Below are 16,393 nucleotides of genomic sequence, written 5' to 3' on the forward strand. Positions count from 1 at the left end.
AGTTGGGGTATGTGAGCTGCTGTTAAGAGAACCAGGGAATACCTTAAGACATAATGTTTCCAGGAAATTCAGCTCACTGAGCACCATATTGGAGGTGTTCAGAGGTGTTTTTGTTTGCTTGTTTTTTGAATCAGCATCCATTTCCCTCCAAACATAGATATACAGCCTGAACCCACCTAAGCCACCAAAGGTGCACTATTAAGTATCTTAATAGTATAATAGTAGTTTTGTGGCTAAACAATGGCTGAACCTGATATTCTTACTAAATAATGATTCAAATGACGTCTTGAGTTTGTAGTATACCAACAAATAAAGTGTGTTAAACCGCTGTCAGTGCCGTGCTCCACAGTACAATGTATAATGTAGCAGGAAGGGGCTAGTCATACATGGAAACATGAGGAGGTTGATGAATGTGGTCTTAGGTGGATTATGTTCTATATTTTTGTGATTGTCAACAAATCATGAGAAGACCCAAACCAGTAACATATTCGCCTGTCTCTCAGTCCTTTCTGACTTCCCTATCCTGTCTGCTGCTCTCAGCTTAAAGCCCATTGGTTCCCACTGAAGATGTAAATCTTTAGAAACAACTCTCGAATATACAGTTTTATTTTTAAAAAAGGTTGAGTGGTTTCCGATCACAGCTGATCGCTCTTGTTTTTATCTGTCAGAAAGAAATGGTCGATGATCCACACTTGGTGCTCTAGTGAGCATTTGGGGCAGCAGGCCGGTGTAAGTGTAATAGAGTCAAATTATACTGTCTGTTCACCTTTCTAAATTAATGCAGTCTGTATCTAAAATGAGTAACCATAGCAACAGGGATGCAATCAAAGCTTCCCTGGGGGAGTTATATGCCACTGTCCAGTCCTACCAGGCAGGGGGGGGAGTAGCCTGAAGCACTGGCAGCCACAGGAGTCTGAGGGCCAGTATTAACCGTCATTTAGCCAAATTCAATGTCATGATTGACACCACATTCAAGACCAGAATTACAGGGTTTAAAGCCAACGTTACTGGAAAAGCACTTAAGAGACCAGCCTCCACCGGACGGACCTAACACTGAGTGCAGGCCCTCAGTGCCTCATTCTCTGAACACCAGCCATGAGCTTACTGACATCTAACATCCAATTTGCTTCACCTCGCTACTTCAGGCTGCGGCCAGTGGTGGACATGGCCCCCTCATTGCTGGTGATTTGGGCACAGTGACATGGCTGGACAGCTAGTTGGTCTGGTTGTTAAATATATACTATATTTACACATATAAACATATATAATATGTTTACTGTTTGTCAGCCGTACACAGTGAGGAGCAGTAAGATTCATCCTATTTACTGGGGTAGTGAACCAATGTTCCATTGCATCAGAACCCTATGGGATGGCTATGATTGTTCCAGGTATTAGTGACATCCTCAGGTGTTACCATGGAAACTGAGTCTTGAAAAACTTTGGATTTTGATTGCAAAACACAAAAAAATATAAACGTATGAACTAAAAGTTTTTGCTTTGGCAAGTGACCACAGTATAAGCGGGATAAGGCCCCTGCGAGGTGTCCATAATCAAGAATTAATGGGCTTCGTGCTGCGTGTCGAATGGTTCTGGCCTCCCTGTTGTCCATTAATTCCTGATAATGGACACCCATTATCCCTTACATAAACTAGTGTGTGTGTGTTCATGGAAATGCAGAGACATGTCGCACAGTGTGACAGCGTGGACCAATGATGTGTTTTTAATAGTTTTTTGAAAAAAAAATGGAGCTCTGTGTCACAGAAGAAGAAGACATATCAGGCCATGGAGACACACACACACACGAGATTTGTTGACAATAATATAGAAAATCACCAAACTTCTCCGTTAATGTCATCACACAACTTACAGACACACTAACATTTTTGTTTTTGGTAATAAAAACTACTCGTCCTTACGATCAGTCCAGTTAGTCCTAACCCGGGCTCACAGAGCACCACAGGTGTTTCTGGTGTCTGTGCTGGTTCTCGATCACTCAGTGAGTTCACCGGTGGGACAGTCTCTCACTTTTTATAACTGTCAGTTAAATTCAGTATTCCTTTGAATCTCAAGTAGCTTCCATTAGTTGTCAGAGTGCTTTCTCCTGATCTGCCTCCATCGCTCGCAGGCAGAGTGATGCTCCCTGAAGTCATAATTGTGGGTGACACGCTAAAATTTTTGTTGCATTACTGGAACAGACCAAACCTCTTCTGACTCACTCGAAGCCTCTGGCTCAAAGTAGTGTGTTTATTTAATACTGGGGCGAACTGTCAGGAAGCAGCTGTCCCACAGTGTCATAGAGACAACACACACACACACACACACACACACACACACACAAACAAAATATATAAATAAAACAGAGGAAGCGTGACTTTTTATTTACTTATCAATGAAAATAACATATCAAGAAAAAAGCATTAATAATGTATAAATTAATAGCACATTACTCTATGCTTTACATACTATCAACACTTATTTTGCCACCAGAGCACATTAATACGAAAATGGAATTAGGAAGTAAAAACTGCCCTTTGCAACCTAAGGCCACTTACCCCCCTCAGGAGGGAGTCCAATGGAAAGGACAATTCTTGCTCAGAGTCTTTCAAGTTTGAGCAAATAAGAGTGAAATCAGAACAGTGCAAAAAATTAAGCCTCAAGTTGAAGGTGAATCCCACCGAATTTCACATCTGAATTTCCTTCTTCTTTGATGTGTGGCGGCTCTGTGGACTGGAAATAAACCAGATGAGTGTTAGCTCATTGTCTAATATGCAACATTAACTATGCTCTAATCTGTGAGTGGGAAAAGGAGAGCGGTCCTGCACATTTCCCTCTGAGGACCAGACAACATTTCCTTGTTCAATATCAACAGCACTGTCACAATTTAAACATCATTTGAATGTTGAAATGTAAATGAACTTGGCGAGTGCAGACTCTCCCGCTGTCAGGGGAATGGTTATATGTTTTAACTGACATACTTTTACGGGTGTGCTGCGCTGTGGATGATAACGCAGATTAGAAAATTGGTTCTCAGACTTCTCCTTGCACACAGTATCGTTCATTATCACTATCTCTATGGGCTGTTTCAGGCCCCTGTATTAACATATGTACACTGTAAACCACAGTGGTGTTGCCCTTTAAAGTGCTGCTCAAAGAAGAAAGGGATGACGGTGGGGTGGATGCATCTGCTCTGTGAAATGGTTCATTCCATATCTGTTATCTGTTACACTGACCAGGTGACTAAAATTAGAAATAAAACAAAACAAAACATGTTTTGTGCTCCCAGATTGTAGACTTTAAGAGCACATTCACTGATGGGTGCTTTGTCTTCATCACACAGCATCATTTCATTCCTGTGGTTGACCATGCAACACGGAGGAGCCCATTCATTATGTTTACATGCACACAGCGACTGTTTGTTAACCAGGTCGCTATGGTAACCTGGTTTTGCCTAGAGGTATATAAATGTCAAATCAGGGTTAAGATAACCTCATAAGATCTAAATCATGAGATGTTGATCAATCATGAGACCTGTTATTCTTATACCCGTTATTCCTTCTTATTCCAATGCACAAAAACACCCCTCAAGGAAAGAAGGTACTCTCTTTCACGTTTGGTTTCACCTTCTCACATTATGAATACAACAACAGCAACAACAAGCAAGTCAGTGAGCTGTTTTATTAGGACTGGGATTATCATATCCTCCTGCTGTATTATCAAGATGTTCCAACTGAACCTTTTCATTTGCATTTCTGTCACCAGACTGTTCAACCCCAAACCCTGACTTATCTGCTCTGCAAGGAACCCTTAATCACAGAGGAGACTACAATACATTACCTGAAATTAATTTTGATAGCCTAATGGTGGCTGCAGGGAAAATGAGTATGCGGAGGTGAAAATGGGTCAATGCTATGCGTTTCTCTCTGTGTGTCTATTCAGCCTGTCCCCTGCTGCATGTTGAGCTAACTCACAGCACAAAGGAGGAACCTCGGTCTAAAGAGATGATACAGGATGACATAGTTAGAACCACATTATATTGACACATCACAATGTAGTGTCAGGAATAAAAGATCCACTCTACTGATCTATCTATACTCCAGCAAGCACGCTGTCTGTCTCTGTTAGCCCAGTGTTTCCCAGAAAAGAAATTCTGATGCACAAACACGACTTTGTTTATATACTCTAGCTGTACCTGGTTATGGAGGAGCTAGTTTTAGTGACAAATACTACTAAGGGACTCATGAGTTCATTAAAGTAATCAAATTCCAAATTCTACAGGTTTCAATTTGATGCCAGACTTTAAAGGATAATTAAATTTTTTTAATTATTATTATTATTTCCAACTCTAAATTGTCCGTAGGTGTGAATGAGCGGTGTGCGTGACTGTTTGTCTGTATGTCTATATGTGTAGCCCTGTGGTAGGCTGGCGACCTGCCCAGGGTGTCCCCTGCCTTCGCCTGAGAGACGGCTGGGATAGGCTCCAGCCCCCCCGTGACCCTGCAAAGGATTCAGCGGTGTATAGATAATGGATGGATGGATTATTATTTCCGTAGGTTTGGCCCTCATTTCTGTCAGTAAGAATAATCTTTTGCTCCAAATTGTCACAAAAAAAAAAGTCAGATGGGACAAAAAATATGGGCGTTCTAAGCAAACCCCCAGGTAAGACAAACTGATGTGTAAGAGAAAACAAAAAAAATCATCCTCCTAATAAAGTGTTTTAGTTAATCTGGATATTCTGTGGGTTTGCTGACACCCTGTCTGATCATCTGATTGCTCGTGTTCCTCATCCTGTCAGAGGTCACCTCAATCCCTCTTCCAGATCTCAACAATTACTTTGATGAGTACAATAAGCAATGGTAATGATGGCCAAAGCAATAAAGTTACTGGAATTATCCTTTAATCCGTATGAGAGTAATAGCCTGAATTTACCACCCATGTAAACATAACCCCTGTCTCACGGCAAACCACACCCCTACAAGTCTGGTGCAAATCTGCCAACATCTTGCAAACTATTGTAAAAAGTAAAACAGGTCAATAAACACTAGACTGTGTTACATTTGAAAAAAAATCAATGTATGCATAGGTGAGACATGTTGCAGTCATTAGGGAGAAATACAGCTGATTCTAGATTGTGAGGTAAGGGAGGTTTGACTTCACCTGTGCTGCACAGTGAAGGTGCATATGACTCATCTTATAGTTAGAATGCTGTGCAGTATTCTGTTCATCCCTACTGTGTTCACATACTCAACAACAGTGAAATGCATGATCGCTGCAGAGCTATCAAGTGACCCTCACTCCAAATCAGATTGAAAGAGATTCCTTAAACATGTGGGGAATGTGGACGTCCACCGTATGATGTGGAGACGGCAGCTGCAGGGCGATGGCTGCAGGGCGCGTTGTCTCTGAGCACGTCTGGCTCGCTGATCTACATAAAAGGCTCGCTCCCGTCGTGTAAATGCTTGAGCTGAGATACAGGCACGATCGTCTCTGGCTTTTGATGTGAAAAAATAAAACATTTCCACGAACAAACATTTTCCACTGCTTTATCACTGAAGGGACAAACAGGGCCTGAGAGGAGCTCAAAGTGTACAAAGGTATAGCTCACTGATGCAGAACAAATACATTCATAGGCTCGCTGTCCACAGATGAAGACAGTAATTAAAAAAGGCCCGGCTGATTAATCCTCTGGTCTAGGAACAGAAACAAAGAGTAAAACTAACCTTCCTACTCTCTTCCTGTTTCGCTCATCTTGTCCAAATAAGATACCAAGTCTAACAAGAGTGCTCCTCTGGAGCTGTCGTACAGTTTTCTCCAGGTCTGGGGGAAACAAATGAATCAATAAGGCATCCTCTGGCTCCATCTAACCGCTCCCAACTCACCAGACCTTGTTAAGACCTGCAAGTCAGCCAGACTCTGGGCAAACAGTGGAATATTCTCTAATGGGCAACACACAGAGGAAGAAAGGGGAGGAAGTGGGTGAAACAGGAGACGAGAAGAGAGAGAGAGTGAGAGAAGGGGTTTGAGAAGAGGAACGGTGGAGTCTGGCTCCCTCCACTGGCTGTAAAAAGGAATTATCCCAACAGCTGGCTGAGCACACAAGCTGAACGGAGCTGGAAATGTCTTCTGAAAGGCCCTTCAAGCTGAAGTCTGGAGGGTGGCATGATTTCAAAGGAACAGTAGCAGCAGTAGCAGGATCAGGGCTTTAAAACAGGCATACAGTCCAAGCCCAGAGACAAACAGGAGCATTTGAAAACCAGAGGCCAGCACCGGCAAAGCTCACTGTAAACAACAACAAGCCTGGCTATTTTTTTTTTTTCACAGGTTAAAATCATTCACAGACAGTCTTCCCTCCCTTTTTTGATTCTCTGTGTTCTGTCATTGTTTGGTTTCAGCCACTTTGTGCGTTGTCATCTCAGTTCTGCAACAAAAGGCAAGTCTCCCTTTAAATATTTCTGGTTTCTGTTCGTCATTGTTGTGTCCAACGGTCTGAGGCCAAGCAGACTGAAGAAGCCCTTTTTTAGTCAGTCCATTCAGAGGCACGGCTCCCCACGGCTGTGTGCTCCCCTTTCACTGTCTCTAGCACTAGAGGTTCAGCCTCGGGGCCACTAAGGCAAAAACTCTTGCAGAATGTTTCGGGCCACGTCTACTTTGTACTGGGCGATCATGAGCGCCCGCTTCACGTCCTCGAAAGAGTAGCCCTCCCCCATCAGCTTGGCTATCTTGCCGTCCACGTTCTCTGCCTCCAGGCTGTGGGGTTTGCCCGGCTGACCGTCTGGAGGGATCTTCCTGGGCAGTGGCTTGGGTGGCCTAGCAGGGGCCTGCAAGCAGTCCACCGATACTTGGAGAAAGGAGAGGGAGGGAAATTGTGTCAGTGGAAAACTGCCCGTGGCACACAGGCTGAAACTTGAGAGTGTCATTAGTGGTCAATGAGAGGTTTGTAAACTCAACACTGCTTGTCACAGAACCAAAGCTTTGACATATTTCCAATACCTTCAGAGTTTGGACCTTTATCATTAAGTAATCACTGTCTTTCACAGCTAGGAAGCAGACGCTGAGGTATTCACTGCACATATGTCTTTGATGTTCTGCTCCTAAGTGGAAAGCCAGAGATGCTAAAATGTTGTCTGACTGCATTAAGGGAAACAGGGTATAGTGTTGGAAATAAAAACTACTGAACCCAAACAAAATTAAGCTGATGTGGAATTCAACGTTCCAGACGGATGTTGCATGTCTGCACAAAGTGAGGCCTACGGTCATCATCGACATCAAGAGCTGCCCAGGACTTCCTACTCATGTTGTTCATGTTGATGAGACTCTCCAAGCCCATGAGAGCATACATTAATCTTTCAACAGGCGGGGCTTTTTCTCTGACAGTAACAAGGCATCCTGCACGATTTCAATTTCAAAGGCTCATACTTTTTCCAGACCTTAAATTCCTAGAGAACAGGGTTTTGATCTTTTTTGGTCACATGTCCTGTCAGCATACATGAGAAGACTGAAGTCTAAAACACAGCGAACAGGCCACATGTGTGCATTTCCTCACATAGACATTTGCTGAGAAGGAGATGTCGCTCTACCTTGACTGGCTGGTAAATGGTCGTACTCCAGGCAGCCTCTGGAGCCTTTTACATTTTCTGTGTGTCGTCTGGCTGGAGGCAGTGGAGCAGCACTGCTCAGCATGTCAAACACTGTGTCTGGACCACAGATGACACAGAGAAATTCAGGTAAAGCCCACTGCTACCTGTCAGTCAACTGTCAATGATGTGCAGTGTGATACTTTTGAACACAATAAACACTTAATCAACAACATATCAATAATCATTAGATTAGCAGAACAGGAGGAGATGCTCTACATTAATATGATTCACTTTACAGTTTTGAGTTGAAATGATTTTGATCAGCTAACCAGGGGTTAACAGCAAGTGGTCCAGTCCAGAGGAGGGCCTGTGTGGTCGAGCGATGACAGAGGAGGAGGACATGGAGGAGTTGCAGGATGGGGACGGTGAAGAGGAGGAGAGGTCGGTGAAGCTGTGTCGCGCCGGCGGAGGAGGAGGCTGGGATGGAGGGCGGCTGTTGAAGGGGTCCTCTAATGCTGAAACACAACAGAAGCCACAGACAAGACTGAACTCTCTGCTGTACTCTGACTCACAGTTTATACTTATTCCATGTGGAGGTGGCTGACGCTGCCATGAAGTCTAAACCAAATGCAGGCCCAGCAATAGGATTACATGCTGAGGAGCAGCTGGCATGCCTCCCTTTAGAGAAAAACCAAGAGAGGATATTTTTGAGAGGGGGCTTCACAGGTGGAGGAGGACTGGGACAGGAGGTGCAAGAAGGCTGGCTTACAAATGTGTTGTGGCAAAAATGATCAAAGACAAAGGATTAGGTTGGGGTATTGTTTTAAATACTAACTCTGTTAGGATGCTGAATTACAGCATGTGGGTTAACAAAAGCCTAAAGTGGTGCTTTTCCCATCAAACATACAGTTAAAAGCATGTAACAAGTGATCCAAACAATCAGGCAACTGCATGTGAAGCCTGGTTCTACTATTTGTCTACAGCATTACAGCACCACAGTGTGCATTCATCCCCAGAGGTGCATTCAAGGACTGTGTTTATCTGAGGGCCCCTTTACTTGCTTATACTATATTGTATATTGTACTTTTAACTCCACTTCATTTATCTGACAGCTTTAGTTACATTACAAATGAAGGTTTTTACAGACAAAACACATGAAGAGTTTATAAAACAGAATTTTTTGAACAACCAAAACAACTAGTTGATTTGGAAGTTTGCCTGTAATGTCGCATACTGAACTTCACAAAATAAAATCATATGTGAATGAAGTAAACAACATGCAGAATTCCTTCAGCTAATCACTTGAAATTCATTGGATGACGTCAAGAACACAAGTTTGACACATGGAGACAACCAGGTTTTTAGAAGATGAGAGCGACTTTTCACAATTACACAGCACATCTGACAAGAGAGGTGTGTGGCTGAAAGACGATGGGCTCAGACAGCCAGGATACAGAACAGAGAGGCTGACAGGCAGGGAGCTGTGGCTGAGTGAGGGGACTTGAGGTGGGAGCTGCGGCTGGGTGAGGGGACGTGAGGTGGGAGCTGTGGCTGGGTGAGGGGACGTGAGGTGGGAGCTGTGGCTGGGTGAGGGGACGTGAGGTGGGAGCTGTGGCTGGGTGAGGGGATGTGAGGTGGGAATGTGCTCTGGTTAGGGTGGAGTACCTTGGGGGGGCAGCAGAATGTCATAGTCGGAGGGTGTCTTCTTGGTGCTTAAGGGGCAGACGGCAGTGTGTGCCGCCCCTGAGACCAACCCTCTGACCGAGTCTGAGGGCCCACCTGAGGAACAGAAGCAGAGGTCAACATACCCTCTGGATTATACGTTTACTTGTATCAAACACAGTCATTAATAAGGATCTGTAAAGGGGATACTGCTTCTGTTGTTATCCAGCTACACTTTTCTTTCATTTCGGACGACCTCAGTAAACTCTCTGCCCTGCAAGACTGCTTAATGGCTATCACGGACTGGCTGTCTAACTGTAGCCTCTTTCTTACTTTAAGAATCGGTACTAGAACATTTTAAGACCCAATAGTGGATTAAACGAGGTGTCCAGGTGTGTTCAGTTTCTGCAGATGATTTCTGGGCATCATATTCACCTGCTCATTGCAACACTCACCACATCAGATGACGATGGCTATGATGCCATTGCATAGGGATAAAGCTCCTATATGTACAGCTTGTAATGCATAGATCATCTCACCAGGGCCGGGGGGCCGGGGCTTCTTCTCCTCGATGTAGGGCTCTGGAGAGCCGTTCTCTAAGTGTCTGAATGACAGAGGAAATCTTTTTTGGTTCACAGCAGCTTAATTAAACTCTAATGGAACCATCGTGGATGTATCACCATAGTAACTTTGATGCACAGAGAGAAGGCTACCTGCTGGGTACAGAGATGCTGATGGGAGCCTGACTCAGGCAGAGGTTGGATGAAGGGATCTGATAGTCGTCCTCCACCCTCTCCGTCACTCCCCGCTGTCGTTCTACCGCAGGACTACTGAAAGGGTTGGAGGGTCTGTAAAAAAGACCTTACTTTGTCAGCTCAACCTTCGCGTCACTCATGCAGTTATTACATTAAAATCGCTGATATTTTCACAGTCTCATTATGAGGTGGATGGCAGTCCTGCGGCGGCTCTGCCAATGCTCTGCCACTCTTGTGTGCTGTAATGTGAAAAGAAAATATGCAGCAACACCTACCAGCTGGCTCCACCCTGCTGGCGGTGTTTACCTACTGTATGTGTTACAGTGCAATGTTATTGTGCTGCACAGGTACAAAGTACACTAACTCCAGGGTCTGTTGCAGGTAATGATTAAACAAGGAACTGTCAGGCATGAATGACACAGGGACCTCGTAGGCAAACCTACCAGCCAACAGATGGAGTAATTACCAGATAAACACTCAGGTTAGCGCTGTAAAAGATGACCTGATGTCCAAAAGTCAGGAAGTTGAAGATGAAACATTCTTTTCAAGATCTGGAGCAGGATTTGAGTCTATTATTTTTGTTTTGTGCAATTTTTGAGTGAAAAAAGGAAATGAGCACCATGTAAAAGTTTGGGCACCACAAGAGATTTGAGCACTTGATAACGTTTACCAAGGTCTCTGACCTTAATTAGCTGCACTATCCAGCTAATTAAGGTCAATGGCTTGTTCACAATAATTGCTAGAAAGGAAGTGATGCAAATTTCAGAGCTTTATAAAAACTCTGACTCCCTAAATGTTGTCACAACTATCAGCAGCCATGGGCTCATCTAAGCAGCTGCCTGCACCCTGAAAATATCAGAAAAGTCATGCCCACAAAGCTGGAGAAGGCTATATGAAGACAGCGAAGCATTTTCAGGTAGCTGATTGCTTAGTTAATAATGTTATTAAGAAACGGGAGTCAACATGAACAGTGTCAAGTCAAGCTGAGGTCTGGAAGACCAGGAAAACTGGAAATGCCTGTTTGACTGGAAAAGACCTTCAGGAAGATTTAGCAGACTCTGGAGTGGTGGTGCCTTGTTCTCCTGTGCAGCGACACCTGCACAAATATGACCTTCATGGAAGAGTCATCAGAAGACGTTTCCTGCATCCTCACCACAAAATTCAGCATCAGGAACATCCCAACAAGCCTGATCCATTTGGAAACAAGTCCGGTGGACTTTTTGGCCACCATGAGCAAAGGTACACTGTGTGCGTGCTGAAGTCAGTCTAACAACCTCACAAAATTGTTTTCAGTGGAACCAGAGCTTCCCCTTTTGGCTCAAGCTTCATCAGAAGTGACAGCTCTATCCCCGGCCTCCAATATGGCCCGAAGGATACACAGACAAACCTAATCTAATTCTGGCTGCAGCTAAAAGGCCATTACATGTTCAGCCATCATTTTTCAAAGCTGTTTCTAACCTGAACTTCTCCATAAGAATAGAAGAACTCACTAATAGAAGTCTGAAACCGCAGAGAAAAGGAGGGTGGAGGTTCGGGAGGTGGAGCTTCAGACTCAAAGGACATATCTAAGAGGAGAACAGGATTATGGCAAAAAACTGAGTGCAATTTTGTTACTGCTCTCCCCAAAGTCTGCTTGAAGACCGCAGACCACACAGCTACTTTGTTCTGTTCCTACTTCAGTCTACACAGTTCTGCAGCCAAATAACCTTGCCCAGTCTAATACAGGAAATTAGATGAAGCTGAGTCTCGAAAAGATTTGGATCCACTGATTAAACAGGCTTTTGTCCAGCATCTAATCATCTTTTCATGATTCACACAGACTTTCATGTTGATACACTCCTTTTAAACACAGCCTTGTCGTAGGAAGTATAAGAAAGTTCACTGGAAACTCACTGGTTACAGTGAAATACCACTGGGAAATCACACTGTGATATTATCTCCCCACATTAATACAAACGCGCTGTACACATCATTATTATTGCCCAAACTTTTCCAGGATATTTCCAAGGAAACTTGGTTCATATCTTTCTGGATAAATAGGCCCATTATGTGTGTGTATGTGTGTGTGTGTGTGTGTGTGTGTGTGTGTGTATGTGTGTGTAATACTCACTTGTGGCTACTGGCAAGTGTGGACTGCGTTGGTGAGTGCTGTGAGGGAAGGATGTCATACTCATCGCTGATTTGCACACCATTAGAGAAGGGCTGCACAGACACACAGAGGGAGAAGGGGGGGGGGGGGGGGGGGGCAAAGGATAATGTTTTATTCACTTACTGCAGCTTCAGAGCAACTGACCAAAAAAGGAAGTGTGGGTTTCAGGACGTAAAACAAGCGTTTATGTGCAAATCACTTGTTTTAAACAAACCTGATACATCTCAAATTAAAGGATAGGAGTTCTCCAATCATCAGCCTTCACTGTTCTGAGCAGCAAATAAAAACAAATATCACTTTCTGATATTTGTTATCATCCATTATCACAAATAAATCCTGTGTCAATGAAATGTATCAATGCATTGTATGTATTTCTAGTATTTTATAAAACTACTACTACTATTACTACTACTACTACCGACAATAATAATAATAATAACATTACATTAGTTAACCTTTAACAAATCCATGCCATTGGACAATTCTGAAAATCCTGGGCCTGATTTGACCTTCAGTAACCCTCGTTGAGAAATATATTCCAAATGCACAGCACACATTTGGAATGAAAGTTTCTCTCCACAGGAGACAGAAAGTATGCAAATAAACAAACCAAATTCCTAAATATTACCGAAAGTGACAATGCTCTGCACAGACGACTGGAGGGAGAACGATTGGCTTGTGTGTGTGTGTGTGTGTGTGTGTGCATGAGTGCATGGCTTTTAAATTATAAGGTGGAGTGAGTGTACAAATTTGACAGATGCTCAGCAGTATTCTGGTTTCCACACCAGTCAATGCTGAGGCGGTCTCTGCATGATTTGCTTGGCTGTACTTGAATAGTAAGTGCAAATGCTGAGTTTCAGTTAAATCATAGATGTTATTATTTTGCATAGACTATTGGTAGATTATCTGCGCCAGACAGACAGACAGATAACTATTTATATTCTGTTCAACACACTTCAAGTATGCATTTACTCAGTAGAAGAATGTCAGAGCAGCTCATTAGTCGTGCGCCTGCTGCTTGCCTTATCTACAAAGACACTGTCAGACAATATCCATCCACAAACAGTAAAAACATGTGAATCAAGATATCATCTTTTTCACAATTGTCTCTCTGCTCATAAATGAAGCTTTGTGCATATCTCACTCTGTTTTATAACTACATGAATGTAAACTCATTAAGACTTTGACATAACATAAATAAATGCACATTCAGTTACTCTATCTAATGAACAGTCCATGGAGCCTTGCTGTGCAGTAAGCTGTCATATTCAGGGGTGCACATAGCAGGTACAGACGTGTGACAATCCAGCACATGGTAATGCAACCACTATAAACTCGACAGAAGAAGAAAACTGCAGCAACTGTCATTGGTCATCAGTACACATTTCTCCTCTACAGTACACATTGGACCAAATGTAGTCATTGACTGTGAGAGATGCCCAAAAAGCAACAGACTACTTCAAAGTTCTGCCACCTACAAAGAAACATCAAACTGAACCTGACTGAGCAGAAGAAAAGGCTCTTCTCTGAAAAGTAGCTCCAAGAGGTGCTGTGGCATGAAGCTAGTGATGAGTCACCAAAGTGTGGTTCAAGATGCGTTGATCACATCCACATCCAGCAGACAAAACAGTGTGCTTTTCACAGTACAGGATTTCAATCATCCATTATTTGATAAATACGAAAAGAGTAGGAACAGAAATGTGGCAGAAGCCAATACTAACAAACAAGCTCATCAAGCTGAAAAGTCCAGTCGCCCACTTGCTAAATAAAACAAACTGAATGAAGAAGAAGAACAAGCTCGTGTGATGTTTTTCTCCTCACGTTTCATAAGGCTAAACAGGTTGTCCTATGTCTTCCTGTGCTGAGGATTTTGCTTTATTGAAGCGACTCAGGGTGAATGTTGGAGGTGTATATTGACATGAAGGGGGACACTGATAATGCAGAGCACTGCACAGACTATCAGTGCGGAGTTAAAGGCGAAGTTGCAGCGAGGTGTATCTTCATCAGCTACCATGCAGGAAAACAGCATGATGGCATCAGCAATAACTGAAATCTGGAGTATGTGAGAGGAATGCTATATTTCCCACACTGAAATCATCAACTAATGCATGTTATTAGAGGCTTTTGGAGAACTAATTTAGTCTGAGTGACCTATCTAAATTAAACCAGATTGTATTTAGCATGCTCATAAGCTATGGACCTAACCTTTAGCTCTGTTTGTCCCACTCATTTCCTTTCCATGGGACACCTGGTCAAGCAGATTATTGTCAGACACGGTACATGTCCCAAACAGGATGACTGTACTGCTGGAAGGTGTAAAGTAAACTGTCTTCATTTTCAGTGTAACTAACAGGTGACTGCAATTAACCTTCTAAACTGAATGTGAAAATGTTTTTGCAAGGATATAATAATACTTTTTTGCTTTTGGTATGTTCACATAGCTGTTTTACCACCATCTACAATTTGTTTGACTTTACTCCAGCTGTGAGGAGCTCTTCCATTTACTTGCATTGCATTGTGAGAGAATAGTGTGCATCAACAGCACATCCTAAAATCAATGTTTTTTTGGTATGTCATTTTTACAGAGTCAACATGCCAAATAGTCAAATCCACCTTAAATTTAGTATGGCGCATGGGTCGTGGTATAACACACCGCAGCTCCTGCAGATCACAGGTGAGAAGATCACCAAAGTTCTCAAAGCCCATGAATGTCTGCACCAAACTGCATGGTAATCCATTCAACAACTGGTGTAATGTTCACCATATTAGTTAACCATCAGCTGAGGCTGTTGGGAATGTCATTAGTCTCACAGGTATTTTGTCATAAACCAAAGTAATGGACACGTTAACATTTTGACCTGATGATGCAGCAACATGAAAAGTCAGAGGATCACTGAAGTGATTCCAACTGATCCTGAGGAGAACATGAACTAAACTGCATGGCAATCCATCCAACTGTTGTCACATCATTTCATTTAAAACCACAGTGGATAAAACCCACAAGGAAAAGTCAGAGGATCACCAAAGTCATTAGGATTCATCCTCTCAGAACCATGAATGTCTGTACAAAATATTATAGAAATCTATTTTTCTTTACAAAAAATAAGTAAAGAAATATGCTTTTCCATACTTATCCCAAGTTATCAGTCCTACCTTGGAGATCTCTGAGCTTCCTGCCCCCTCAATTCTGTGATGTAACCTCACAAATCCCGCCGATGGACAGCTGAGTGGTCTTCCATTCAGGTGGGAGGGGCCGGCGGGTCCCAGCTGCAGCGGGTGTTCGGATCCAGTCCTATGGCCATCTGCAAAGGGGCTGTCTTTGGGACACCGTGTCTCAGGGGTCATCTGGGAGTCTGACAGCATGCCAGTGGAAGCTGAGATGGAGGAGGACAGGGACGAGGAAATTGGGAGCCAAGAGTGGCGTGACTCTGGGGGGATGGGAGGAGGACGCTCAGGGGGAGGCGGTGGAGGTGGGTCCCTCTGGGGAGGGGGTGGGGCTGGGAGAGGCTTGTCCTGCTTCCTGGACATGCCTGGTGAGGACTGGAGAGGTGGAGACATATGGAATGAACGGTTCACGGTTATTCTTTAAATCACACCACACAGATCTGCTGTGTGTTTGTTGTCGTGGACTACAGAAGGACTGGTTAGCTTTTTGTGCATGCTACGTGTAATGAGGATTCAAATCAAAAACAAAGAATAAACGCAGTTTTGGGTGCTCAGTTTGGTCACATTCGAATGTGTTTCCTCTGTTTACATCCTCCTTGTGCAAAGCCTCCTTCAAAGCAATTCCTAAATATTTCTATAAAATGTGTTTTAAATTATTATGTGGCAGCACACTGACGCTTGACTGTAGCGATGATGTGCAGGAAGCTACAGGTGACCCATTCGTCTTATGTGGGGGACGCTGTGACTGACCTTTGGGGAGCTGGTGGGACTGGCGGATGGGGAACGGATGGCGCCCTTGTGGATGAGGTCGAGTCGTGGCGGGACAGGGGGAAGGCCGAGGTGCTGGAAGCTGTGGCTGGGGTCTCCGTGGGCTTTTCTGTGTTGGCTAACAGGTGAAGAGCTGGGAGACACCATGGGCGAGTTCTGCCGGTCAGCACAGTGCTGAGGGAAAGGAAATCATCTCTTAAATGGGTGTTTAGTCATTCATTACTGGCCCTTGGATTGTTAAGTGTTGTAAGAGAATTAATCATGTGGGTTTATTAAACTGTTAAACTGGTAGAATTATGGATTTAAGTGAAAGATAAATG

General features: G+C 43.6%; 1 protein-coding gene across 1 annotated transcript in view; it reads right to left on the reverse strand.

Moving 5' to 3' along the window:
* Positions 1-2,362: 2,362 nt before the first annotated feature.
* The window catches only part of cblb (Cbl proto-oncogene B, E3 ubiquitin protein ligase), a 67,418-nt gene continuing 53,387 nt past the window's right edge, over positions 2,363-16,393 (reverse strand). Inside the window, 10 exon segments of the mRNA XM_041952005.1 lie at positions 2,363-6,605; positions 6,608-6,835; positions 7,575-7,691; positions 7,904-8,089; positions 9,240-9,353; positions 9,776-9,840; positions 9,950-10,084; positions 12,102-12,193; positions 15,294-15,680; positions 16,056-16,247. Coding sequence (XP_041807939.1) covers positions 6,580-6,605; positions 6,608-6,835; positions 7,575-7,691; positions 7,904-8,089; positions 9,240-9,353; positions 9,776-9,840; positions 9,950-10,084; positions 12,102-12,193; positions 15,294-15,680; positions 16,056-16,247 — 1,542 coding nt within the window. The 3' untranslated portion in view covers positions 2,363-6,579.

Source organism: Chelmon rostratus, chromosome 14 (assembly GCF_017976325.1).
Source record: "Chelmon rostratus isolate fCheRos1 chromosome 14, fCheRos1.pri, whole genome shotgun sequence".
NCBI classification, from domain to species: domain Eukaryota; kingdom Metazoa; phylum Chordata; class Actinopteri; order Chaetodontiformes; family Chaetodontidae; genus Chelmon; species Chelmon rostratus.